The 27,357-nt window shown below is 47.5% G+C and overlaps 1 protein-coding gene across 5 annotated transcripts in view; it reads right to left on the bottom strand.

The window, feature by feature from the left end:
* The window catches only part of fstl5 (follistatin-like 5), a 1,269,795-nt gene that overhangs the window by 228,652 nt on the left and 1,013,786 nt on the right, over positions 1–27,357 (bottom strand). For all 5 annotated transcript variants that reach the window (XM_072496156.1, XM_072496159.1, XM_072496157.1 and 2 more), the window contains one exon: positions 20,645–20,779. In XM_072496156.1, coding sequence (XP_072352257.1) covers positions 20,645–20,779 — 135 coding nt within the window. The remainder of the gene's footprint in view (positions 1–20,644; positions 20,780–27,357) is intronic.

The following is a 27,357-nucleotide window of genomic DNA, read 5'->3' as shown; positions in this document are numbered from 1 at the left end:
GATTGAGGAATCGCCTCACCATTGGACACATCGACCCCAGAGACTGGGAACAGAATCCAATCACTTGGGACTCAGGGTCAAGGGCCGCCCCGGGAGGCGGGAAGCCCATGGGCCCTACAAAAGTAAAGGTCCAAGTTCAGATCTCTCTCTCATCTTCGCCTGCTCGAGACCTTCGCAAGACCAGCCACCGGCCACTGTAAGTGTGAATCCAATGATCGCTATCCGGTAGAGGCACCCAGCCACCGACCTGTAGCAGCCTTTTGAATCCCGCGGGCCAGATTTGATTGGACAAGCCATTCGTTTCCCTGACCTGGTGGGCTCTTCCTAAGTTAAGTATTGGCCAGTAGTGATAGGTTTATTATATCGAAAGTAGTATTAGGGCATTAATATTGCTTGTTGTATATAATAAATGACCGTTGTTTTAATCCTTACTAAGCGGTGTGCTGTGTTATTAATCATAACCTGAACTTGAACCACGTGGCGGTATCATAAAGATACCTGGTGACTCATGAGCAAAGGTGACCTAAACAGAGCAAATAGACTAAAGCTAGAAAGAGCAACATAATTGGCGACTCCGCCGGGACCCGACTTAGAAGTGGAAAACCACTCCGGGAGAACCCCAACATTTTGAATTAGAATCCAATCGGAAACAAAAAAAAACCCACACGTGTTCAAGCGGTTCTGGTTAATAATTCACAATTCGGAAGTGTGTATATGCATGCGTAACTAACAGGGTTATAAGGCAAAACTGATAGCTTTTTTGTTGCGTCAAAACTATCGGCAGTTGGTATTTCGGAAATTAGCGCAAGCCGTACCCGTATCTACCACACACCTTGACCCCGTGTTCCAAATTCGAACGTAACGAGCAGATAAGAGAGAGCCATGCAGGCAATGCAAGCGATGCAGCGCCTCATGAACCCCGAAGATTTTGCTGTCGCACCAGTCAGCAGCGTAGGAGTGGGACAGTGTCCCGTTTGGGAGGTGGAAATCCGCAAAATTCTGCAGGGCAAAGGATGGCCCATGTGGAAGGATTTCTGCAGTAATGACGACTCAGGTCCTGGAAGTATAGGGCATACTTGGTGGGAGAACCTGAGTGAGATTCTCAGAAAGAGTTTAGCAAAAGCACGCAAGCCGATGGCAATTGTGTCCTGTCTGGCACAATTGCGAGGCACAGAGGAGGTCGTCAGGACTATCCGCAAGGAAATAGAAGGCATACATCGGATAAGTAAAACCGATATATGTGAAATTGAGAAAGAGAACCAGGAATTGAAAGGGAAATTAGCAGCAAAAGACGAAGAGGTGGCTGACGCCAAATGGGGTCACCAATCTTGTCTGGCGCACTTGAGTAATTTCCAGTCACAGTATGAGAAGGCTTATCAGGACCTGCAGCGTGCAGTCCTGGTAAAGAAATAAACAGAAAACCAGTTAGAGAAGCTCCAGAAACAATGCAGTGATCTCAAGGCAGCCTTGAGAGCACTCCACGCCACAACAACGGAACAAAGGCAGAGTACTTTAGACCATGCAAAGTGCCGAAAGCAGGTTGCAGACTTGAAAGCACTGCTTTCTGTCCAAAAGGGATTTCAAGAAACCTTTGGGGAAAGTTTAGAACAGGAAGACGGCCCTGATTAGGAAGAATTGCAAGAGACAGCGCAGAGATATGTTCAGGGAGCATGTGCACAGGGAAAACCCCAAAGGAGGAAAGCACCCCCACCCCCCACACAACAGAGCATACAGGCTCCCATGAACCCTGTAACAACCCACCGCACCGCCACAGCAGACGTGGTGGACGTCTTATATTCCACCCCCCTCACAGTGACCCAATTACGGGACGCGTGTGCCAAAATCACACCGTTCCTCCCCGCTTCAGACCCACACCATTTCTTTGCCACCGTCAAACACCAGGCGACCATGTACGGCCTGGATGAGAAAGAGCAGGTAAAGCTCACGGTCCTCAGCTTGGACCCATCGGTCGCAGCAGCCCTTCCCGACCCACAGAATGTAGGAGGAGGCACCCTTGCAGAAATGCATACCGCGATCCTGGATGCCATCGGGTACAACCGGGGCGACCCCGTAGACGGTCTGAATAAATGCAGACAGAAAATGTCTGAACACCCCACAGCGTTTGCAGGACGCTTGTAGATTCATTTTGAAGCCGTTTTCGGCAACGTAGATCGCGCCCATTTGGCCGCAAACAATATGGCCAAGTGGACCCGCACCCTTATCTCCCATGCCATGGAAGCAGGACAGAATGCCTGTAACAATTATGATCCCTCGGAGGAGGCTCATAATGAGAAGTGGGTGGTCAAGAGATTGTCCCGCGTTTGGGAACAAGCGGCTCATGGTAAATCAGCCACTAGAACACCCGAGGAAAACCAAGCCGCCGCAGACGTGCAGGCAGTAAGAACCACTCTTCACAACCCCGCCTGGGTAAACGAGGGAAAGAACAGCCCCCCAGCCAAACCGCAAGAGTGCTACAATTGCGGCCAATTGGGACATTTTGCTAGGGAATGCAAAGGCCCTAAGAAACCACAGAGTGCCCAACCGACAGGCACTCTCGATAAGAAAAAGGCAGAGCCCGTAGCGACCGAGAACTGAGGTGTCCACATGATGATTTAAAGGGGACACTTGGTGAAAAGTGTTGTCCTTTCTGATGGAACCTGCAGAATGTTTTACGTTGTCTGTCTGTTTGTTAAATGTTTATGTTGTCTGTCCATTTGTTAAATGTTGTTCGTCCTACAGGAGAATTTTCTCACCGCCCCACACCCATTCACCTGAACTTTTTAACTTTTCCCGCTGACACCCACCACGGCCACACGCCCATTCTGCCGAAACCTCTGAGGACTTGCCTCAGACACCCACCACCGCCACACGCCCATTTGGCTGATACCTCTGAGGACTTGCCTCAGAGGCCCACCAGACCAGACGCCCGATCGTAGCTACTCTTCTGATTGGATGGTAGAATCAGAACAGTAACCCCACCATGGTGACTACATTTTGTCCGTTCTTTGGTCGCTCAGGCAGTGGAGAAACGGCGTGAGACCCGCCCTGCCTGGGGACCCCCCCCCGTTGGTCAAAAACGCTCGGGTAGGGAAGATACGGTATTGGTAGCCGTCCTACCCGGGGACTCCACCCAAATCGTACCCGTCGCGGCCCACATGCACCTCATTCGAACTTTACTTTCAAAAACCGTTTTATTTTATTTAGGCAACCTTTGGGTTGCTGCCACATGCTATTTACATCCTACAGCATTTGGATGATAAAGTTAGCACTGGTCCACCATTGGGAAGTGTGCCGTGTCCAAACATTTGTTTTGAAAAAAAAATGGGGGGAGAGTCACATACTGTGACCAATTATAAGGGTTTAATTGGCCCCAAGAAGGACAGACACACTAACACACCAGATATTAAACCAAAGTATTTACACACACTACGCTTGTCTTACAGAACTCCAGAAGCTCCAAGTCCGGAGAAAACCAGCGAACACAGGAAAAGGAAAGAAAGAAGACAGCCATGAGGACTCCTTTCTTCGTGCACAACATGCTTGTTATGGACTTTTTGTTGCGCGGGAACGCGGACCCCATTACTCCAAACCCCCCTGCCGTTAACGCTTCACTGCCCCGTAGTACCGAGGGCCCAGTCACCAACCACGCTGCATTATCCTGGTGTGTCAAGTTCATAACTTGGTACTCCCTATCGTACGTCATTGAGGCACTGTTAGCATTGGCCATACTCTGCTGTGCAGTACAGACCATGCGCCTCCGCAAGTGGAAAAGGAGAGCGTACCGCGCTCGAAGCCCGGTCTATCGGATCCGATCCCCGATATTCGACTATGACCAAACCCCAGACCCCCGCGACATATGAATAATAAAACATGCACTGGCGGTTTTTTTTTTTCCTGTAAATAAAAAAAGAGAATGTATGGAAATGTATGATCCTGAGCTTGACTGCCAAGCCAGGAATGAATATATTAAATGTTGTGATTGTTATTGTATGTTTTAGGAAGATAGGATAATGCAATGTTTAGGAGTATAGAGTGTTTAGGTAAAATTAGAGGTTCCCAGTTTATTTTTTTATAGATACATGCCCCTGCCTGACATAGCGCCCTCAAGAATTGTTTAGGTAAATTTTTGTGCATAGCTAGGGTCAGAGTAGTGGCCATGTGGGAGGTGTCACCCCCCCCCCCCCTCCCCAAGTCGGGAAACGAAGAGGACAAAATTTATGTGATCCTTCACACTTCACGTAAGGATCACAAGGCGGGAATGTAGCCATGTAAAATGGCTGCGTTCCGATTAATCTGGCCAAAACCCAGTTTAAAATGGCTAACCCGAAAGACTGCTGGGAAAAGCAGCCAAAAAGACACAAGCAGGCAGCTGCAGACAGGTTTGCAGCTTCAGCTAGGGGAACGTAGCCCAGATCGACACTCAGGGCTATCAACAGCCCATCAACCCAGGTATCTGCAGTTTCATTCAGGACTTTTTACACCTAATCTACTCAGACATCCACAGCTAAATCGGCTATCCACGAGAACAATTGCAACATATTAGCAATTGAATACCGGGCCAGACCTGTCGGCGCCTGCAGTGGCCGAAACAAAGACAGGTGAGCGACCACCCCCCGATCGAGGAATCGCCTCACCATTGGACACATCGACCCCAGAGACTGGGGACAGAATCCAATCACTTGGGACTCAGGGTTAAGGGCCGCCCCGGGAGGCGGGAAGCCCATGGGCCCTATAAAAGTAAAGGTCCAAGTTCAGATCTTTCTCTCTCATCTTCGCCTGCTCGAGACCTTCGCAAGACCAGCCACCGGCCACTGTAATTGTGAATCCAACGATCGCTATCCGGTAGAGACACCTAGCCACCGACCTGTAGCAGCCTTTTGAATCCCGCGGGCCAGATTTGATTGGACAGGCCATTCGTTTCCCTGACCTGGTGGGCTCTTCCTAAGTTAAGTATTGGCCAGTAGTGATAGGTTTATTATATAGAAAGTAGTATTAGGGTATTAATATTGCTTGTTGTATATAATAAATGACCGTTGTTTTAATCCTTACTAAGCGGTGTGCTGTGTTATTAATCATAACCTGAACTTGAACCACGTGGCGGTATCATAAAGATACCTGGCGACTCATGAGCAAAGGTGACCTAAACAGAGCAAATAGACTAAAGCTAGAAAGAGCAACATGGGGTATCCCCTTTACAAGGAGAACCACAGTTGAATAACATCTGCAGGTCGGGAAAGGAGATTCTTAGGGGAGTGGAGGAGTATTGTAATCGTATTGAAATAAACCTTGTTCTGTAATTTCTACTTTTGTCTCTGCATTCTTCCTACCGCGGATTCAACACCGGCCTTGCCTCTTCTTGCAAGCCTTGCTTCCCATCTTCTGTTCTTCGGCCTCAGAGTCTGTTTTTCTTCTCCTTGCTGCTGACTTTCAGTGCTGAACTCATCCACTCCATCTCGTGGTACCAGTTGGTCAGTGCAAGTAGTTCTGGTACTTCAGCTGACAACTGCACTGACCAACACCTGCCACTACATGGAGTTTGGTAATCTAAAAGTATTGCGAGTTTGTTTTTATATTGTAAACTGTATTGTACAATATTTATTTTATATTTAGTGATGTATTCTATTTTACAACTTGTTTAAGCTAGGGATGCACAGTGCTGCACATGTATGGTTCAATATTTCAATTCGTATGTTTTTTCCAGGCAAGAAATGTCCAAAGGAATCAAACTTTGGCTTTAACATTAAAGCTTAAAGCTTTTTCACTTAAAGTTGCAACCACAACTTTTAGCAAGGACCTACTGTTTCATCAGTAAATTTTGCTAAAATGCACTTAATACCTTTATGAAGGAAATATATGAGTAAATGGGTAGAAATCCTGTGGGTGCAATCCAATGGCCTCGCTGTGGCAGAAAAGCAGCTCGCCGCAGCACAGCTTGGCCGATAAAAGCCGGGAGACCCCGTTTCCGGGATCTACCCGTCTCGCAACTTCTTGCAGGATCCAACACAATCTCGCAAGACATTGCGGTGTAAATCACGCCCATTGTGGGCGAGATCATTTTTGGCAAATCTGCATATTAGAGCGAGGCAGTTAGTCTCACACTAATGTGCAGATTCTCGGGGTACCTGAGGCTTTGGGATTCATCTTCTTCACCTTAGAGACCTCGGGCGAGTGTAGTTCAGCCCCGGTCCCCAGAAATGGGGACCAGACAGGACAGCACAATGAGGGTCTCCCAGGGAATCGGAGACCCTCAACTGCATGCCCTTTGGGCAGGGTGGAATGATAGCACAGTGGATAGCACAGTTGCTTCACAGCTCCAGGGTCCCAGGTTCGATTCTCAGCTTGGGTCACTGTCTGTGCGGAGTCTGCATGTTCTTCCTGTGTCTGCGTGGGTTTTCTCCGGGTGCTCTGGCTTCCTCCCACAGTCCAAAGATGTGCAGTTTAGGTGGATTGGCCATGCCAAATTGCCCTTAAGTGTCCAAAAAGGTGGAATGGGGTTACTGAGTTATGGGAATAGGGTGGAGGTGTGGGCTTGGGTAGGGTGCTCCTTCCAGGGGCTGGTGCAGACTCGATGGGCCGAATGGCCTCCTTCTGCACTGTAAATTCTATGATTCTATGATTCTATTTGCATGTACGTCTGGCATTGTCAAGTTGCCTGCTTGACACTGCCAGTTGGCAGAGGCACTGTCAGGTTGGCACTGCCAAGCTGGCATTTTTGTGCATGCGCGATCGGACTGGGGGTGCCCCGTGTGGATGTTGGGGAGGTCGGGAATTGCTTAGGGGGCCTCACAGATCAGGAAACCATTTATAAATGACGTCCCGATTTCTTGCTCCACTGTACAAAATGGGGCTATGTGCGGCCTCGACCGTGCATTCCACATTGAGACCCCTTTTCCAACGCAAGTCGTGTTGAATAGCCATGTGTTTCTCAACACTGCGAGCACCGGGAAACACGCAAATGAACACACTCACTATGGGACTTTGTTCCCATTTGGGTGAATCTCGCCCTAAGTATTTGTATATTATACTTTGGAATTGAGACAGTGGATACATATTCAAATACTTTGAATACTGATGGGTATTCTTAAATTGATATGAGTTGTGGCATTGTATTTTAAATTTTTTATTGGATTCTGTGCACTTATCCACTTTAAAGTGTACTGTGTGTTCAACAGTTCTGTAATAAACTTGTAAATAAGTTGTAAAGTATAACGCCTCTTGTAGACTTCTACATGCAGTATAAGGCTCAAACACGTTCTCAAATGCTGACCCATCAGCAGCTCAACTGAAGTTGTGCTAGTAGCGGTATGTGGGATGGTTCCTTATACTAACAGGATCCGTGCTATCTTGGCTCCTCGTGATGCAGGTGATTGCTTCTTCATATCAGCCTTGAACATCTGAACAGCGTGTTCAACCAACCCATTTGATGAGGGGTGATACGGTGAAGTTAAAAGTAGCTTTATTCCATTAAATGTCATGAACTTCTGCCATTCCAAACTTGGGAATGACGTTCCGTTGTCTGAGACAAGTACTTCTGGTATATGGGTGGCAAAATATTGGCGCAGTTTCTCAACTGTGGCATAGGAAGTTGTGGACTTCAATTCAAATACCTCCATCCATTTTGAATATGCGTCCGCTAGCAAAAGGAACATCATGCCCATGAATGGGTCAACATAATCTCTGTGAACTCTCATCCACGTTCAACCCGGCATTATTAGGGGTGCAAGGGTGCAGCAGGCAACTTCTGGTACAACTGGCATTGGTCACATTGTTTCATAATACTTTCTATATCAGCATCGATGTCAGACCACCAAACATAATTTCTTGCCAGTATTTACATTTTATGGCACAGTGGCTTCCTCACAACGGCAGGGACCTGGGTTCGATTCTGGCCTTGGGTGACTGTGTGGAGTCTGCAAATTCTCCCCGTGTCTGCATGCGTTTCCTCCCACAGTCCAAAGATATGCAGGTTAGTTGAATTGGCCACGATAAATTGTCCCTTAGTGACCAAAGATCTGCAGGTCAGGTGGACTGGCCATGATCAATGCGTGGGGTTACGGGGACAGGGTGGGGGAGTGGGCCTAGGTAGTGTGCTCTTTCAGAGGGTCAGCGCAGGCTCGATGGGCCAAATGGTCTCCTTCTGCACTGCATGACATATCCAAATGGGCGCGATGAAAATCCTCAAGCAGTAATTCTCTTCTTTGCATGGAGATGACCACTCTCGTTCCCCAAAGGATGATACCATCCTTGCAGCTAAGGTCAATTTTCCTTAGCTGGATGACATCCTATGACGGGGATGTGCTGAAAAGTCGCACATCGCACTCTCCTCCCACGAACATGAAAAATAGGGAGTTGGATTCTCCGATCGCCAACACCAAAATCACGTTCGGCAAACGGCCTGAGGATCCCCGTTTACGCTGGAATTGGAGGTGGCACCGTTTTTGCGATGCTTCGCCCCCTCAAAAACGGCATATTCGTGGAGTACACTGCACTCCAGATGAATGGCCTCAGGACGTCACCTGGGTCTCTCCCCCGATGCTCCGCCCCCGATGGGCCGAGTCCCCGACGGCGTGGGACATGTGTGCTCACACCGTTCGGGGACCTCGCGTGGCAGCTGCGGACTGGTCCAGCGTCGCCACAATCAGAGCAGAACCGTTCCGCTGGCAGAGGGGGTTTCGGCGGGGTCTGGGGGGACTGGTGTGGGGTAGTCTGGGGGCGGCGAGTCTGGTTACAGGGGGCAGCCATGCTGTACGGCGTGACCACCACAGACCGCTGCCGTGCGCGTGCACTGCCACGGACGTATCCGGTTGTATCCCCAGGTACCTCCGGTTGTATCCCCAGGTACGCGGCGCGGCTGCTAGCCCACCCACTGGACGGAGGATCGGTGCGGAGCAGCGCCGACTTTCTGGTCGTAAGGCAAGATGGATCCTGCGGACATAGCTGCAGGATCGGAGAATCTAGCCCAGGCTCTTTTCACCCGAAGTAGCCCACTAACAGCAAGGAAAAACATCCCCCTACCTCTACCAACAACACTCAGAGAGGCTGTGGGGGATCTAGGAGCAGAAAAAGCCTGGACAAACAAATTACCGAACTGGCTGACTCGAAAGGCAACGAAGCTCGGGCTTCTCCAGAGCGAGAAGGACCGGCCCGCCGCACAAGAAGCTTCCCCACACCAGGGGATGGGTGAAGGATGTTTGTCTCAAGAGAACTGAAAGAACCACTGGGAAGAGACAAAATCAGATATTCAAGCTGCGGTCAAGGGTGTGGTTGGGGAAGCTCTGGCAGGTGGCCCTAGACAAGGCAGAGAGATGACTGGAAGCCCAGGAAAATACGATTAAAGTGCTGGAACAAGCCACAACAGACCAGGACGATCAGATTATTACCCTCAAGAAAGAGGTGGCAAGGCTGGTCGTGATGCAGAGGAATTTGAAGGGGAAAATCGAAGACCAAGAGAACCGGTCGAGGTGCCAAAATCTACGGATCATAAGAACATAAGAACTAGGAGCAGGAGTAGGCCATCTGGCCCCTCGAGCCTGCTCCACCATTCAATGAGATCATGGCTGATCTTTTGTGGACTCAGCTCCACTTTCCGGCCTGAACACCATAACCCTTAATCCCTATATTCTTCAAAAAACTATCTATCATTAGTTCACGGTTATGTCGGAAAATGGCCCCTGCTTCGCCAGCCAAGAATGGTCCAACTTTGCCAGGTGGTACAATTTTGCCCATGTGACGTCCAGTCCCCTGTACCCCCATCCAACGGCAAAGCAGAGAAGGGAGTACATATCGTCAAACGGCTCCTATGCAAGGCTGCCAATGCTGGGTCCGATTTCCACCTTGCCTTGCTGGCCTATCGCTCGACCCCACTGTCCACTGGCCTGTCGCCAGCCCAGTTACTCATGAGTCGCACCCTGAGGACGACGGTGCCGTCCATTCAGGTCCCAGACCTCGACCACGTTCCGGTCCTTCGACGGATGCAGCAGTCTCGTGCACAGCACAAGGCTGCTCATGACTCCCGTGCAGCTGATCTCCCTGCTCTGGCTCCAGATGACAAAGTCCGCGTCCATCTTCCGGATGGTGGCTGGTCTGCAACCGCTGTTGTCCTTCGGCAGGTGGCCCCCTGCTCGTTCCTGGTTCGTCTACCAGATGGCTCCATTCGGCGCCGCAATCAACGCGCCCTTCGTCTCGTTCCACGCTCGCCACGTGATCCTCCAGTGTCGCCTTGCCCTCCTGCTGACCCTGCCACGGACTATACAGAGCTCCCTGTCACTCTGCCTCCCCCTGACTTCGACGCAGTCCAGCCCGCTCCTGAACCGGCGGCTCTCGACCCACCCTTGAGGCGGTCAACCAGATCTCGTCGCCCACCTCAGAGGCTAGATTCATGAACTTTTCGAACTGATGGACTCTCTGAATTGTTTCGTTGCTTTGTTTGATTGTTTCCCTGGTTTGTATATAGTGTTACATAAGAACATAAGAACTAGGAGCAGGAGTAGGCCATCTGGCCCCTCGAGCCTGCTCCACCATTCAATGAGATCATGGCTGATCTTTTGTGGACTCAGCTCCACTTTCCGGCCCAAACACCATAACCCTTAATCCCTTTATTCTTCAAAAAACTATCTATCTTTATCTTAAAAACATTTAATGAAGGAGCCTCTACTGCTTCACTGGGCAAGGAATTCCATAGATTCACAACCCTTTGGGTGAAGAAGTTCCTCCTAAACTCAGTCCTAAATCTACTTCCCCTTATTTTGAGGCATGCCCCCTAGTTCTGCTTTCACCCGCCAGTGGAAACAACCTGCCCGCATCTATCCTATCTATTCCCTTCATAATCTTATATGTTTCTATAAGATCCCCCCTCATCCTTCTAAATTCCAATGAGTACAGTCCCAGTCTACTCAACCTCTCCTCGTAATCCAACCCCTTCAGCTCTGGGATTAACCTAGTGAATCTCCTCTGCACACCCTCCAGTGCCAGTACATCCTTTCTCAAGTAAGGAGACCAAAACTGAACACAATACTCCAGGTGTGGCCTCACTAACACCTTATACAATTGCAGCAGAACCGCCCTAGTCTTAAACTCCATCCCTCTAGCAATGAAGGACAAAATTCCATTTGCCTTCTTAATCACCTGTTGCACCTGAAAACCAACTTTCTGCGACTCATGCACTAGCACACCCAGGTCTCTCTGCACAGCAGCATGTTTTAATATTTTATCATTTAAATAACAATCCCTTTTGCCGTTATTCTTACCAAAATGTATAACCTCACATTTGTCAACATTGTATTCCATCTGCCAGATCCTAGCCCATTTACTTAGCCTATCCAAATCCCTCTGCAGACTTCCAGTATCCTCTGCACTTTTTGCTTCACCACTTATCTTAGTGTCGTCTGCAAACTTGGACACATTGCCCTTGGTCCCCAACTCCAAATCATCGATGTAAATTGTGAACAGTTGTGGGCCCAACACTGATCCCCGAGGGACACCACTAGCTACTGATTGCCAACCAAAGAAACACCCATTAATCCCCACTCTTTGCTTTCTATTAATTAACCAATCCTCTATCCATGCTACTACTTTCCCCTTAATGCCATGCATCTTTATCTTATGCAACAACCTTTTGTGTGACACCTTGTCAAAGGCTTTTTGGAAATCCAGATATACCACATCCATTGGCTCCCCGTTATCTACCGCACTGTTACTGTCCTCAAAAAATTCCACTAAATTAGTTAGGTACGACCTGCCCTTTATGAACCCATGCTGCGTCTGTCCAATGGGACAATTTCCATCCAGATGCCTCGCTATTTCTTCCTTGATGATAGATTCCAGCATCTTCCCTACTACCGTAGTTAAGCTCACTGGCCTATAATTACCCACTTTCTGCCTACCTCCTTTTTTAAACAGTGGTGTCACGTTTGCTAATTTCCAATCCGCCGGGACCACCCCAGAGTCTAGTGAATTTTGGTAAATTATCACTAGTGCATTTGCAATTTCCCTAGCCATCTCTTTTAGCACTCTGGGATGCATTCCATCAGGGCCAGGAGACTTGTCTACCTTTAGCCCCATTAGCTTGCCCATCACTACCTCCTTGGTGATAACAATCCTCTCAAGGTCCTCACCTGTCATAGCCTCATTTCCATCAGTCACTGGCATGTTATTTGTGTCTTCCACTGTGAAGACCGACCCAAAAAACCTGTTCAGTTCCTCAGCCATTTCCTCATCTCCCATTATTAAATCTCCCTTCTCATCCTCTAAAGGACCAATATTTACCTTAGCCACTCTTTTTTGTTTTATGTATTTGTAGAAACTTTTACTATCTGTTTTTATATTCTGAGCAAGTTTACTCTCATAATCTATCTTACTCTTCTTTTTAGCTTTTTTAGTAGCTTTCTGTTGCCCCCTAAAGATTTCCCAGTCCTCTATTCTTCCACTGATCTTGGCTACTTTGTATGTTTTTTCTTCAATTTGATACTCTCCCTTATTTCCTTAGATATCCATGGTCGATTTTCCCTCTTTTTACCGTCCTTCCTTTTTGTTGGTATAAACCTTTGCTGGGCACTGTGAAAAATCATTTGGAAGGTTCTCCACTGTTCCTCAACTGTTTCACCATGAAGTCTTTGCTCCCAGTCTACCTTAGCTAGTTCTTCTCTCATCCCATTGTAATCTCCTTTGTTCAAGCACAAAGCTTGATTTTACCTTCTCACCCTCCATCTGTATTTTAAATTCCACCATATTGTGATCGCTCCTTCCGAGAGGATCACTAACTATGAGATCCTGAATCAATCCTGTCTCATTACACAGGACCAGATCTAGGACCGCTTGTTCCCTCGTAGGTTCCATTACATACTGTTCGAGGAAACTATCGTGGATACATTCTATAAATGGATCGTGGGCCTGCTGTAGGGGATTAAAGGTAGGAACCTCACGGACTACGTGGCCCAAATGCTGGGAAACCTGGTGGGAAGGGATACCTTTCCCAGCCCACCAGAAATTGACAGAGCTCACCGGTCACTTCGCCCAAAGCCCAAAGCCGGTGAACAGCCGAGGGCAATAATCACCAAAATGCACTGGTACCAAGACCGGGAATGAATCCTGCGCTGGACGAGACAAACCAAGAACAGCAACTAGGAAGGTCACCGGATTTAGATCTACCAGGACATTAGGGCTGACCTGGCCAAGCCCCGGGCAGAATTCAACAGAGCGAAGGCAACGCTGGACAAAAGCTGTGTAATGTTCAGGATGCTGTACCAGGCCAAGCTTTGGATCACATTCCAAGACAAGGAGCTCTCTGATTGATTGATTGATTGATATTTATTGTCACATGTACCGAAGTACAGTGAAAAGTATTTTTCTGCGTTATTGTCACATGTACCGAAGTACAGTGAAAAGTATTTTTCTGCGACCAAGGGAATATACATAGTACATACATAGTAGACAAAAGAATAATAGACAGAGTACATTGACAGTGGTGCATCAACAAATATGATTGGGTACAGTGCAGAACAAGACCAAACAAGAGCAGCTTAAGGCATATGAATAGTGTTCTTACAGGGAACAGATCAGTCCAAGGGAGAGTCGTTGAGGAGTCTAGTAACTGTAAGCTGTTCCTCTGTCTGGATGTGGTGGTCTTCAGACTTCTGTATCTTCTGCCTGATGGAAGGGTCTGGAAGAGGGCAAAGCCTGGGTGTGAGGGGTCTCTGACAATGCTGTCTGCGTTTCTGAGGCAGCGGATATGTATACAGAATCAATGTGAGGGTGGCAAGCTTGTGTGATGCGTTGGGCTGAGTTCACCACACTCTGCAGTTTCTTGCGATCTTGGGCCGAGCAGTTGCCATACCAGGCTGTGATGCAGCCAGATAGGATGCTCTCTATGGCACATCTGTCGAAGTTTGTGAGAGTCGATGCAGACATGTCGAATTTCTTTAGCTTCCGTAGGAAGTAGAGACGTTGTTGGGATTTCTTGGCTGTTGCATCAACGTGAGTGGACTAGGACAGACTGTTGGTGATGGTGACCCCCAGGAACTTAAAGCTATCGACCATCTCTACTTCAGAGTCATTGATGTAGACGGGGGTGCATGTCGTGCTACGCTTCCTGAAGTTGATGATCAGTTCCTTAGTCTTTCCAACGTTTAGAGAGAGGTTGTTTTAGGTACACCATGCAACCAAGTGATCTATCTCGCTTCTGTCGTCTGATTTGTCGTTGTTTGAGATACGACCCACCACAGTCTTCATGGTCACCATTTCCGGCCCACACAAAACTCATGACACGTTTCTCAATTCTCTTGAAAAAAGCCTTTGTGACCATCACCGGGAGGCACTGAAACACAAAAAGGAATCTCGGGAGGACTACCATTTTGACCGCCTGCACCCTACCCACCAGTGACAGGGGCACCATGTCCCATCTCTTAAAATACTCCTCCATCTGTTCCACCAATCTTGTTAAATTAAGCCTATGTAAGGTTCCCCAACCCCTGGCTATCTGAATCCCTAAGTACCGGAAATCTCTTGTTACCTTCCTCAGCGGGAAGTCATCTATTCCCCTGCTCTGCTCCCCCGGATGCACCACAAACAACTCACTCTTACCCATATTCAATTTGTACCCCGAGAATTCCCCAAACTCCCTGAGTGTCTGCATTATCTCAGGCATCCCCTCCACTGGGTCCGCAACATACAGCAATAAATCATCTGCATACAAGGATACCCGGTGTTCTTCTCCTCCCCTGAGTACCCCCCTCCACTTCCTGGAGCCCCTCAGTGCTATGGCCAGGGGCTCAATCGCCAATGCAAACAGTAACGGAGACAGGGGACATCCCTGCCTCGTCCCTCTATGAAGACGGAAGTAGTCAGACCTCTGTCTGTTCGTGACCACGCTCGCCACCGGGGCCCTATACAGCAGCTGTACCCATCCGATATACCCTTCTCCCAAACCAAATCTCCTCAGCACCTCCCACAGATAATCCCACTCCACTCTGTCGAATGCTTTCTCGGCGTCCATTGCCACCACTATCTCCGCCTCCCCCTCTGGTGGGGGCATCATCATTACCCCTAGCAACCTCCGTATGTTCGTGTTCAGCTGTCTCCCCTTAACGAACCCAGTTTGATCCTCGTGGACCACCCCCGGGACACAGTCCTCTATCCGCGTCGCCATCACCTTGGCCAGGAGCTTAGCATCTACATTTAAAAGGGAAATAGGCCTGTAGGACCCACACTGCAGCGGGTCTTTTTCCTTCTTCAAAAGGAGCGATATCGTTGCCTCCGACATAGTCGGGGGCAGCTGCCCCCTTTCCCTGGCCTCATTAAAGGTTCTCGTCAAAAGCGGGGCCAGTAGGTCCATATACTTCCTATAAAATTCCACCGGGAATCCGTCCGGTCCCAGGGCCTTCCCCGCCTGCATGTTCCCAATCCCTTTTACCACCTCCTCCATCTCAATCTGTGCTCCCAGTCCCGCCCTCTCCTGCTCCTCTACCTTAGGGAATTCCAGCTGATCCAAGAAACACATCATTCCCTCCTTCCCTTCCGGGGGCTGAGCCTTATATAACCTCTCATAAAATGACTTGAACACCCCGTTCACTCTCTCCGCTCCCCGTTCCATCTCTCCCTCCTCATCTCTCACCCCACCTATCTCCCTCGCTGCTCCCCTCTTCCTCAATTGGTGGGCCAGTAGCCGACTCTCCTTCTCTCCATACTCAGACTGTACACCCTGTGCCCTCCTCCACTGTGCCTCTGCCTTACCCGTGGTCAGCAGGTCAAATTCCACATGTAGCCTTTGTCTTTCCCTGTACAGTCCCTCCTCCGGTGCCTTCGCATATTGCCTGTCCACCCTCAAAAGTTCTTTCAGCAATCGCTCCCTTTCTTTACCCTCTTGCTTCCCTTTATGTGCCCTTATGGATATCAGTTCCCCTCTAACCACCGCCTTCAACGCCTCCCAGACCACTCCCACCTGAACCTCTCCATTGTCATTAAGCTCCAAGTACCTTTCGATGCACCCCCTCACACTTAAACATACCCCCTCATCCGCCAATAAGCCCATATCCATTCTCCAGAGTGGGTGCTGTTCTTTTTCCTCTCCTACCTCCAGGTCTACCCAATGTGGAGCGTGGTCCGAAATGGCTATGGCCGTATATTCCGTCCCTGTCACCTTCGGAATCAGTGCCCTTCCCAAGACAAAAAAGTCTATCCGTGAGTATACTTTGTGAACATGGGAGAAAAATGAGAACTCCTTACTCCTAGGCCTGCTAAATCTCCAGGGGTCTACCCCTCCCATCTGCTCCATGAACTCCTTGAGCACCCTGGCCGCTGCCGGCCTCCTCCCGGTCCTGGACCTCGACCGGTCCAGCCCTGGATCAAGCACCGTATTGAAGTCTCCCCCCATTACCAACTTTCCCGCCTCCAGGTCCGGGATACGTCCCAACATACGGCTCATAAAATTTGCATCATCCCAGTTCGGGGCGTATACATTCACCAGAACCACCGCCTCCCCTTGCAATCTGCCACTCACCATCACATATCTACCCCCACTATCCGCCACTATGGTCTTTGCCTCAAACAGTACCCGTTTCCCCACTAAGATAGCCACCCCCCTGTTCTTCGCATCTAAACCCGAATGAAACACCTGCCCCACCCATCCTTTACGTAGTCTGACCTGGTCTATCAGTTTCAGATGCGTCTCCTACAACATAACCACATCTGCCTTTAATTTCTTTAGGTGTGCGAATACCCGTGCCCTTTTAAACGACCCGTTCAGCCCTCTCACGTTCCACGTGATCAGCCGGGTTGGGGGGCTCTTTACCCCCCCCTTGTCGACTAGCCATCCCCTTTTTTAACCCAGCTCCTCACCCCGTTCCCACGTACCCGTATATCCCCCCGACGGCGCCCTCCCGCCTCGACCACCCCATCCCATAACAGCTCCCCCTTCTCCTTAGCAGCAGCAACCCAGTTACCCCCCCCTCCGCTAGATCCCCCTCTAGCATAGTTGCACCCCCCATGTTGCTCCCAGAAGTCAGCAAACTCTGGCTGACCTCGGCTTCCCCCCTTGTCCTCGGCCCCCATTGTGCGAGGCCCCCTCCTTCCTGCGTTCCTGTTCCCGCCATAATTACCATAGCGCGGGAACAAAGCCCGTGTTTCCCACTCGGTCCCGCCCCTAATGGCCGGCGCCCACAGTTCCTCATACTCCTCCCCCCCCCCCCCCCCACCCCCCCGACCCCCCCAACATGGGGAAGAGAGAAAAGTTACAGGATCACAAAATTAACAAATTGAAAAATCATCCCCCCCCCCTTTTTTTCTCGTCCCACATAATCACCCCACCACTTTGTCCCAAAAGTTCTTTCTCTCGCCAGACTATTCCAGCTTCTCGTCCACAATGAATGTCCACGCCTCTTCTGCCGTCTCAAAGTAGTGGTGCTTCCCTTGGTGTGTGACCCACAATCTCGCCGGTTGCAACATTCCAAACTGGATCTTCTTTTTATGAAGCACCGCCTTAGCCCGATTAAAACTTGCCCTCCTTCTCGCCACCTCCGCACTCCAATCCTGGTATACGCGTTCTCCCACCTCCAGCTCCGAGTTTTCTTCGCCCATCTGAGGACTGTCTCTCTGTCATTGTAGCGGAGAAAACTCACCACTATAGCTCGAGGTATTTCTCCAGCCTTCGGTCTTCGCGCCAGAACTCGATAAGCTCCCTCCACCTCCAAAGGGCCCGTCGGGGCCTCCGATCCCATTAGCGAGTGAAGCATCGTGCTCACATATGTCCCGACATCCGCCCCTTCTGCGCCTTCGGGAAGACCCAGAACTCTTAAATTCTTCCTCCTCGAATTATTCTCCAGTACTTCCAACCTTTCCACACACCTTTTGTGCTGTTCCTCGTGTGTCTCTGTCTTCACCACCAGGCCCTGTATTTCGTCTTCATTTTCAGCAGCCTTTGCCTTCACGACCCGAAGCTCCAGCTCTTGGGTCCTCTGCTCCTCCTTTAGCCCTTCAATCGCCTGTAATATCGGGGCCAACAGCTCCTTCTTCAACTCCTTTTTCAGCTCTTCCACACAGCGCCGCAGGAACTCTTGTTGGTCCAGGCCCCATAACAAATGACCACCTTCCGCGCCATCTTGCTTTGAGCTTCCCTTCCTTGCCGTTGCTCCAGAGGATCCTCCGCAATCCGGCTGCTATCCTCTCCTTTATCCATGCGTGTCCGGGGGGATTCCCTTCTGGTTTACCGCACAGTGTTTTTGGCCGTTTAAATTGCCGTTGGGGCTCCTATTAAGAGCCCAAAAGTCCGTTCCAATGGGAGCTGCCGAAACGTGCGACTTAGCTGGTCATCGCCACACCCGGAAGTCGTGTGGTCTGTGTGCTCATTGAGCACCTTACCGCCGATGTGGGGCTGCCATTGGGGGCGGGGTGGTTGTGTGTGTGTGTGTGTGTGTATATATTGTAACTGCTTTCGACAGGTCATGGTTTTTTTTGACTATGCTGTTTCTGCACAGAACATAGAACAGTACATCACAGTACAGGCCCTTCTGCCCACGATGCTGTGCTGACCATTTATCCTAATCTAAGATTAACCTATCCTACGCGCCTTCAATTTACTGCTGTCCATGTGCCTGTCCAAAAGTCGCTTCAATGTCCCGAATGACTCTGACTCCACCACCTCTACTGGCAGTGCATTCCACGTATCACCATTCTCTGTGTAAAGAACCTACCTCTGACATCTCCCCTATACCTTCCTCCAATCACCTTAAAATTATGTCCCTCGGGACAGCAATTTCCGCCCTGGGGAAAAGTCTCTGGCCATCCACTCCATCCATGCCTCTCATCACCTTGTAGGCCTCTATCAAGTCACCTCTCTTCCTTCTTCGCTCCAGTGAAAAAAGCCCAGATCGCTCAACCTTTCTTCATACGACATGCCCTCCAGTCCAGGCAGGAACCTGGTAAATCTCCTCTGCACCCTCTCCAAAGCATCCACATCTTTCCTATAATAAGGCGAGCAGAATTGGACACAATATTCCAAGTGTGGTCTAACTAGAGTTTTATAAAGCTGCAGCAAAACCTCGCAGCTCTTAAACTCAATACCCCTGTCAATGAAAGCCAACATACCATACACCTTCTTAATAACCCGATACATGTTGCTGTTTTGTTGAGTTGTTAATAAACAATAATACTACTCCCCACAATACGTCATGGGACACCCATTAGTCCCCAGCCAATAGTATTCAGGCACGTTACAACAAAGAGATAGGCCCTTGATGGCCGGCACAGATACAATGGACCACTGGACCTCTTATTGTGCTGTAAAACTCTATGACTCGAAAGAAACTGCTAAAATATAAACTTAAAGGATAGAATCTTGTTACCTCGTGGCACATTTGGTGCCATTGCAGCATTTAGTCATGCTAAAGGGTGAAGACCCCACCACCTTCCCAATTCTTCTAGGATTAAGTCCATGGTAGGAAGGCCCATGGTCAGAGTTCCTAGCCGGTGCAAATTGAGGCCCTTAAATGGACAACTCCCCAACAAACCCCTTCCTTGTAACCCCCATCCTGCGAATCCCAATCTGTCATCACTCAACTATGGCATGGGTTGGTGGTGTTCCAGGAATAGCCAGCACCCACCGGTGGCACTGATTGGCCGGCAGCTCTCAGCGGGTGGGACTATTTCCCCAGGTCGTGATCCTGTGCGGGGGCCCGCCAGTGGCTGCCAAGTGCCTGTTTGGTACATACTGCTGGTGAGCCTTACGAGAAAGAGGCAAGGCAGGGCACTCACTGGCTCTGTAATTGGTAGCCAAGATCTCCATCATGACTCAGGATTCTGCCCACCGTTTAAGAAAATTATTTGTCTTCAAATGTCATACCTATTTGTCTGAGACTGAGATGAACGACAATTACAGAATATTCAGGTGGCAAAATGATTTGTTCCAAAAATATGCAAAAAATGTTTCAGTGGACAACATTATATGATTTTCACACTAACTGTTTAAAGTAACAAACATAATTTGATAATCTTCCAAATAAGGAATTATTTTTCATCTGCATTGTTTGAACAGACAAACTTAAATACATGAAGTACAGGGTCCCAAATTAGAAAATCCCTCCTGCCTCTAAACCTGTCTGGTTGAGGGCAGTAAATTTGTCCATTGTATGAATCATTGTAAAAATTAATTCTGGGGAGCCAGCTTCTTTCACAATAGAGATTTATAGCATCTCAGAAATGCTCCACAATAATTCACATGGAATGAATTGTTCTAAGGCCCAGTGAATGTTTCCATGCAACTAATTACAGCAGCTTGTTTGCACAATCCAGGATCCCCACAGCTCCTAAAAGAGACAATCAATTTGCTTGTTAATTTTTTCTGATCATTTCAGTGATGAGAGTTTGTTGCCGAAAATACAAGGATACATCCCTACTCCTCTCTCAATCCTGCCATCAGATTTTTAATGACTTTCTGACAGACAGACCTTCAGTTTAATTACTCATTAATGTCTCATAGCACTTCATGTAGATTGGCATAAAGTTTAGATTATGTGCTCAAGTCTTCAAAATAGTGAAGAGGTTCTGAATATCTCTGTGCAAAAATCTCATATCGCAGCATCCTTTCATATTCTTTGAAGCTCTGAAAATACATATTGATAAAATTAACCATAAAAATGTTTCTGAAGGTTTAACATACGTGTCTTTCTGGCTGAATCTTCTACAAAAAGAGATGAGATATCTTCATCGATTCCTGCATCATTCTTGGCAATGCAAGTATAAGCGCCAGTATCTTCATAACGCACATTGCTAATGTGCACTCCACTCCCATTTGCTAAAAAATACAAATAAATATGTTATATCCCCTTTTTCACATTTTGCATTGTAGAAAATCAACAACCAGAATTTATAGAAACATTGAAACATAGTAAATAGGGGCAGGAATAGGCCATTTAGCCTTTTGAGCCTCCGCCATTCATCATGATGATGGCTGGTCATCCAACTCAGTTACCTGTTCCCTTTTTGCCTCCCACCTCCTTTGATCCCAAGAGCTATACTTGTTGAAAACATCCATGTTTTGGCCTCAAGTGCTCTCTGTGGTAGTGAATTCCACAGGGTCACCATCTCTGGGTGAAGAAATGTCTCCACATCTCAGTCCTAAATGGTCTACCCCGTATCCTTAGACTGTGACCCCTGGTCCCCCCCCCCCCCCCCCCCCCCCACCATCGGGAACATCTTTCCTGCATCTACACTGTCTAGTCCTGTTAGAATTTAACAGATTTCTATGAGATGCCCCCTCATTCTTCTAAATTGTAGCAAATATAATCCTAACCGACTCAACTTCTCCTCATACATCAGGCCAGCCATCCCACAAATCAGTTTTGGAAACCTCCTCTGCATTCCCTTCACAGCTCCATTCCTCAATTCTTCAGATAAGGAGACCAAAACGGCACACTCACAATATTCCAGGTGTGGCCTCACCAAGGTCTTGTATCATTACAGCAAGACATCCCTGATCCTGTCCTCAAATCCTCTCCCTATGAAGGCCTGCATAGCATTTACCTTCTTCAGTGTCTGCTGCACCTGCATTCTTATTTTTAGCAACTGGGGTACAAAGATACCCAGATCTCATTGCACATCCCCCTCTCTCAATCTATAGCCATTCAGATAATAATCTGCCTTTCTGTTGTTGCTACCAAAGTGGATAATCTCACATTTATCACATTGTTCTGCATCTGCCGTGCTTTTGCCCCTCATTCAACTTGTCCAAGTACACTGAAGCTTCTCTACATCTTCCACACAGCTCATCCTTCCACTCAGCTTTGTGTCATCTGCAAATTTGGAGAAATTGCATTTAGTTCACTCATCTAAATCATTAATATATATTATGAATAGCTGGGGTCCTAGCATTGATCCTGTGGTACCCTACTAGTCACTGCCTGCCACTTGGAGGAACAGCTATTTATTCCTACTCTATGTTTCCAGTCTTCCAACCAGTTTTCTATCCTTCTCAATAGACTACCCCCAATCCCATGCGCTTTAAATTTACACCCTAATCGGCAGCAGCTGGTTTTGGATCCCATCAGTCCAAAACAGAGACAATCAATTTGTCTGTTAATTTTTTCTGATGTTTTCGGCAGTGAGAGGTTTGTAGCCAATAACATGAGGATACTTTCCTGCTCTTCTCGCAATCCTGCCATGAGATTTGTAATGACTTTCTGACAGACAGGGCCCAATTGATGACTCATTCATTAATATCTCATAGCAATTTAGATAATGAGCTCAAGTCCTCGCGTGGGTTTGGATGAACATCTGACTCACAATAAGTTCGAATAAATGATCTAAGCTAGGCCATTAATAACCAAAAATGTACAGCTTCTCCAAAGGATCAGAAATCACTCCCTTTCCTATCTAATATTTAACAAGAGTATAACAGTGATAGAAACATTTGAAGGGGCAAGGTAGGCAGAGAATTGTAGACAATAACCCAGAATATATTCCTTTGTGTAACTTCAAGACAATGTATTATTAATTGATAAAAGTGTAGCATAACACGTTTCCTTTTAGCTGGATACACAGAAGAAAAGATGTCCTCAAAAATGTGTCACTTTTCGAACCCATTCCCAACCCAGCTCCATGCGAAGTTCAATGGATGGTCCAAGAAATAGACTGGGTCCTGAATGTGTTTACTCGTAATCTTTGCTAATATCTTTAAGGGGTTTTACCTCAGTGGGTTCCAGAATGGACGCAGCAGTATGTCTGATGAAATATGATGAGGTATTAATGGCTCAATTCGGAGATTCAGGCCCAGGAATTGGCCTGGGCTCTCAAACAAAAAACATTAATTAAAAATATTGTTCCTCTGGAGTCAGAAAGGACTGAACTCTGCCCAAAAAGACAGCAATTTCTAGCCAATATGGGTTGTGTTATGTCCAAATAATTCCTCTAGTGTCTTGGGCACGTACCAGATTGATTCAAGTTAGCTTCCTACCACTGACCCTATGGGGCCAATACTGGAGAACACCATCTGGTGGAATTTGTTTAACTGCTGAGTTTGCATCGTCAATTCCCAAGCAATTTCAGTCCCATATAATTCCCTTCATTTTTGATAAAGTAAATGTGCTCAGCGATACCTCACTGATGAATAACCAATGGATTTTTGCTGCGCTGATCACTTTAACATATTTGGTGGCATTGTAACTTTTCAAAATTGTACATGTCATAAATATCACTGAAAATACAATTGCAATTTCTTATACTCTGGATCAGTATCATTACTCACTTCCATCAGTATACTTACCAATTTCCACAATATATTTTCTCTTTCAATTCAGCATGACCTTATTACTTGAAATTGATGTGGTTGATGTTTACCAGGAAGCAATGCTGCACAATGTAACGAATAATTCATTTCTGCAACTCGCCTTAATCTTGTTGTGTTCTCTGATTATGACAAACATTACAGTGAAATGAAACGAAATGAAAATCGCTTATTGTCACAAGTAGGCTTCAAATGAAGTTACTGTGAAAAGCCCCTAGTCGCCACATTCCGGCGCCTGTTCGGGGAGGCTGGTACGGGAATTGAACCATGCTGCTGACCTGGTCTGCTTTCAAAGCCAGCCATTTAGCCCTGTGCTAAACAGCCCCTTTGATTTCAAGTATATTACCAAGCTTTTTTTACATTTTCTCTGCTCCTTTTTGTCTACGTTTGCCAAACACCTTACCTTGGCAAGAGGAAAAATTGGTGCCGACTTTTTCCCAAAAATGCACCCCAGCATTTTGGACATTGTCCTGGTCTTGCTACATTTGGACATGGATGCTTCAGTATGTGAGGAGTCACAAAAGGTACTAAACATTGTACAGTCATCAGCAAACATCCCCACTTCTGACCTTATGTTGGAAGGAAGGTTATTGATGAAGCAGCTGAAGATGGTAGGGCCCAGGACACTACCCTGAGGAACCCTGCAGTGATGTCTTGGAGCTGAGATGATTGACCGCCAGCTACCACAGCCATCTTCCTTCGTGCCAGGTATGACTGCAACCAGCTGATTCCCATTGACTCCAGTTTTTATAATGCTTGTTGATGGCCATACTTGGTCAAATGCTGTCTTGATGTCAAGGGCAGTCACTCTCACATCACCTCTGGAATTCAGCTCTTTTGTCCCTGTGTGAATCAAGGCTGTAACAAGGTCAGGAGCTGAGTGACACTGGTGGAACTCAAACTGAGCATCAGAGCAGGTTATTGCGAAGCAAGTGTTGCTTGATAGTGTTGTTGATGACCGCTTCCATCGCTTTACGGATGATCGAGAGTAGACTGATGGTAAACTGGACAATTTTCCGGGGTAGATGCCAGCGTTATGGATGCACTGGAACAGCTTGGCTAGTGGCGTAGCAAGTTATGGAGCACAAGTCTTCAGGACTGTTGTCGGAATATTGTCAAGGCCTTTTCACGTAAACTGCTTCAGTGTCTGAGGAATCACGAATGTTCCTGAACATTGTGCGATCATCAGCGAACACCCCACATCTGACACCACAACCATCTTCCTTTGTGCCAGGTATGACTCTAACCAGCAGAGAATTTTTCCCCTGATTCCCATTGACTCCAGTCTAGCTTGGACTCCTTGATGACATACTAGGTCAAATGCTGCCTTGATGTCAAGGGCAGTCATTCTCATCTCATAGGTGAGACTGGGCATAGTCAACATGGATTTATCAATGTGAAATCATGTTTGATGAACCTGTTGGAGTTTTTTTGAACAGGCTACTAACATTTGATAAAGAGAAGGTAGTGGACGTAGCATACTTGAATTTTTAAAAGGTGTTTTATGAAGTCCTCCATAGGAGGTTGATTTGCAAAATCAAAGCACATGTGATAGAGGTAATATACTGCATACAATAAGGATTGGTTAACAGGCAGAAAACAGAGGGTAGGAATATATGGGTCATTCTCGCATTGGCAAGCTCTGACTTGTGGGGTATCACAAAGATTAATACTTGGGGCCCCAGCTGTTCACAATATACATCAATAATTTGGATGTGGGGACCAAATGCAAGTTGGCAGATGACACAAAGCTAGGTAGGAATGTGTGCTGCAAGGAAAATGCAAAGTAGCTTCAAGAGGATTTGGACTGACTTAATGCATGGGCAAGAGCAGGTCAGATGGAATATGTGGGAAAATGTGAGATAATCCACTTTGGTAGAAGGAACAGTTGTGCAGCGTATTTATTAAATGGTAAGAAATTAGAAAGCATATATGTACAAAGGGTGTCCTTGTCCATAAGTCACTGAAAACTAACATGCAGATGCAGCAAATTATTAGGCTAGTTATTAGTAGATCAGCCTTTATCGCAAGAGGATTTGAGTACAGGAGTAGCAAAGCTCTGCTTCAATTGCATAGAACCTTGGGCAGACCGCACCTGGAGTGCCGTGTGCAGATTCGGTCCCCTTGCTTCAGAAAGAAAATTATTGGCATAATTATTGCCTTCTTGAGCCACTGCAGTCATGTGATGTAGGTTCACGCATTGTGTTGCTAAGGAGGGAGTTCCAGGATTTTGGCCCAGCGACAGTGAAGGAACGGCTATATATTTCCAAGTCAGAAAAGTGAGTGGACTTGGAGGGGAACGTCCAGCTGATGGTGTTCCCATTTATCTGCTGCCCTTGTCCTTCTAGATGGAGTGGTCGTGGTTTGAAACATATTACCTGAGGCGCCTTGGTGAGTCCCTGTAGTGAATCCTGTAGATGGTACACACGGCTACCACTGTGTGTTGGTGGTGGAGTGATTGAATGTTTGTGGATGGGGTGCCAATCAAGGGGCTGCATTTTCCTGAATTTTCCAGGCAAGGGGAAAGTATTACATCAAACTCCTTCATGATACTCTAAATGTGACCTAACCAAGGTGCAATGCCAGTTTAGCATCTGCCTTCAGTCTGGACTGAGTGAAAACATTAACAAAGGCACAGCTGCTCTGCCATAATTGACCTCAGTGAAATTAAAAAAAACAAGACTCTCTCTCGAAGGGATGTAAGGCTGCAATCAGAGCTTGGATGCACAAAAGTCGGGGCACGGGCCACAGTTTGATGGTGCACGAGCAGGATGCAGTAGAAATAGTGTTCCAAAGAAAACGTGGCACTCCCTCAACCACCTCAACCAATGTTTCCAGAGGCTTTGGTGAGGGGGTGCCTCATAAGTCATTCCTCAAAGCTTTCCCCTAACTTCAGCATGGTCAGGGTGAACCCAATCTAATATGATTGGAAGCATTGTGTCTCAGTATATTTTCAGTGGGAGAAGGTGGTTTTACTATGCGCATGTAAAGTCCATAAACACGTCCAGCAATGGCAGACCTGTAGACTACCCATTGTAAACAAATGACACGGAAGATTGTGCTGTAGTAGAACAAATAAGTCTTCTAGTTTAACGATGCAGTTCATTTAGTTTTGATACAAGACAAAGATACATATATTTTGTGAAATATTTTTTATCGGGGTTTTTCAAGTTTTGTTGCAAACTTTACGTGGCCAGACATAGCCAAAACACGTATTTTCACTGATTTACATACATTGTGGCTGAGGCAGTAATTTGCCAGCAACCTGCCTCTTGAGGTTGTCCTCTCCTCTGCCTGTCCCGGGTTTTTCTTGTGTGCGTTCGTTCCCCCCACCCTCCCGGCCCTCCCCCCTTCCTTTCTTTTCCTTATTTCCGTGACTTGTTCCTCATCAGCACCCACCTCCCCCGCCCCCGGCCCCCCACCCCACCCCTTCCTACTTTATTGGTTGCTGGCTACAAACAGGTCTTGACACAAGTTGGTGAACGGCTTCTACGTGCTGTGGAAGCATTCTTCCGATCCACAGATGGCAAGACAAATATGACTTGTAAGAATCAACTGGAGTTCTGTATAAGGCAAACACCCACCAGAACAGGCATATATACGGATGGAACACAGCTATTTCAGAACCTGGCTGCAGATCCTAGTTGCAAGGGTATCCTCATTTTGAGTGGTGGCTCTAACCACTTCTATCACAGAATCACAGACTTGTCATGGGCCAGAAGGAGGTCATTTGGCCCGACGTGTCTGCACCAGCTCTCCAAATGAGTATTATGATTAGCGCCATCCTCCTGCCTTTTCCCTGTACCCCTGCACATTGTTTCTTTTCAAATAATCATCTAATGCCCTCTTGAATGCCTTTGTTGAAACTTCCTGCACCACACTTCCAGGCAGTACTGCAGGGCAGTGAAACATTAACGGCAGGGAGGTTTGGAGTAATGGGGTCCGCGTTCCCGCGCAACCAAATGTCCAAAAAGACGTTGAGCACGATGACCGAAGTCCTCATGGTTGTCCTCTTTCTTTTCTTTCTCTGTGTTCTCTGTTTTTCTCCGGTCCTGGAGCTTCTGGAGTTCTGTAAAACAAGCATAGTATCT

Source organism: Scyliorhinus torazame, chromosome 3 (assembly GCF_047496885.1).
Source record: "Scyliorhinus torazame isolate Kashiwa2021f chromosome 3, sScyTor2.1, whole genome shotgun sequence".
Taxonomy (NCBI): Eukaryota; Metazoa; Chordata; class Chondrichthyes; order Carcharhiniformes; family Scyliorhinidae; genus Scyliorhinus; species Scyliorhinus torazame.
This window is presented reverse-complemented; position numbering and strand designations above follow the sequence as displayed.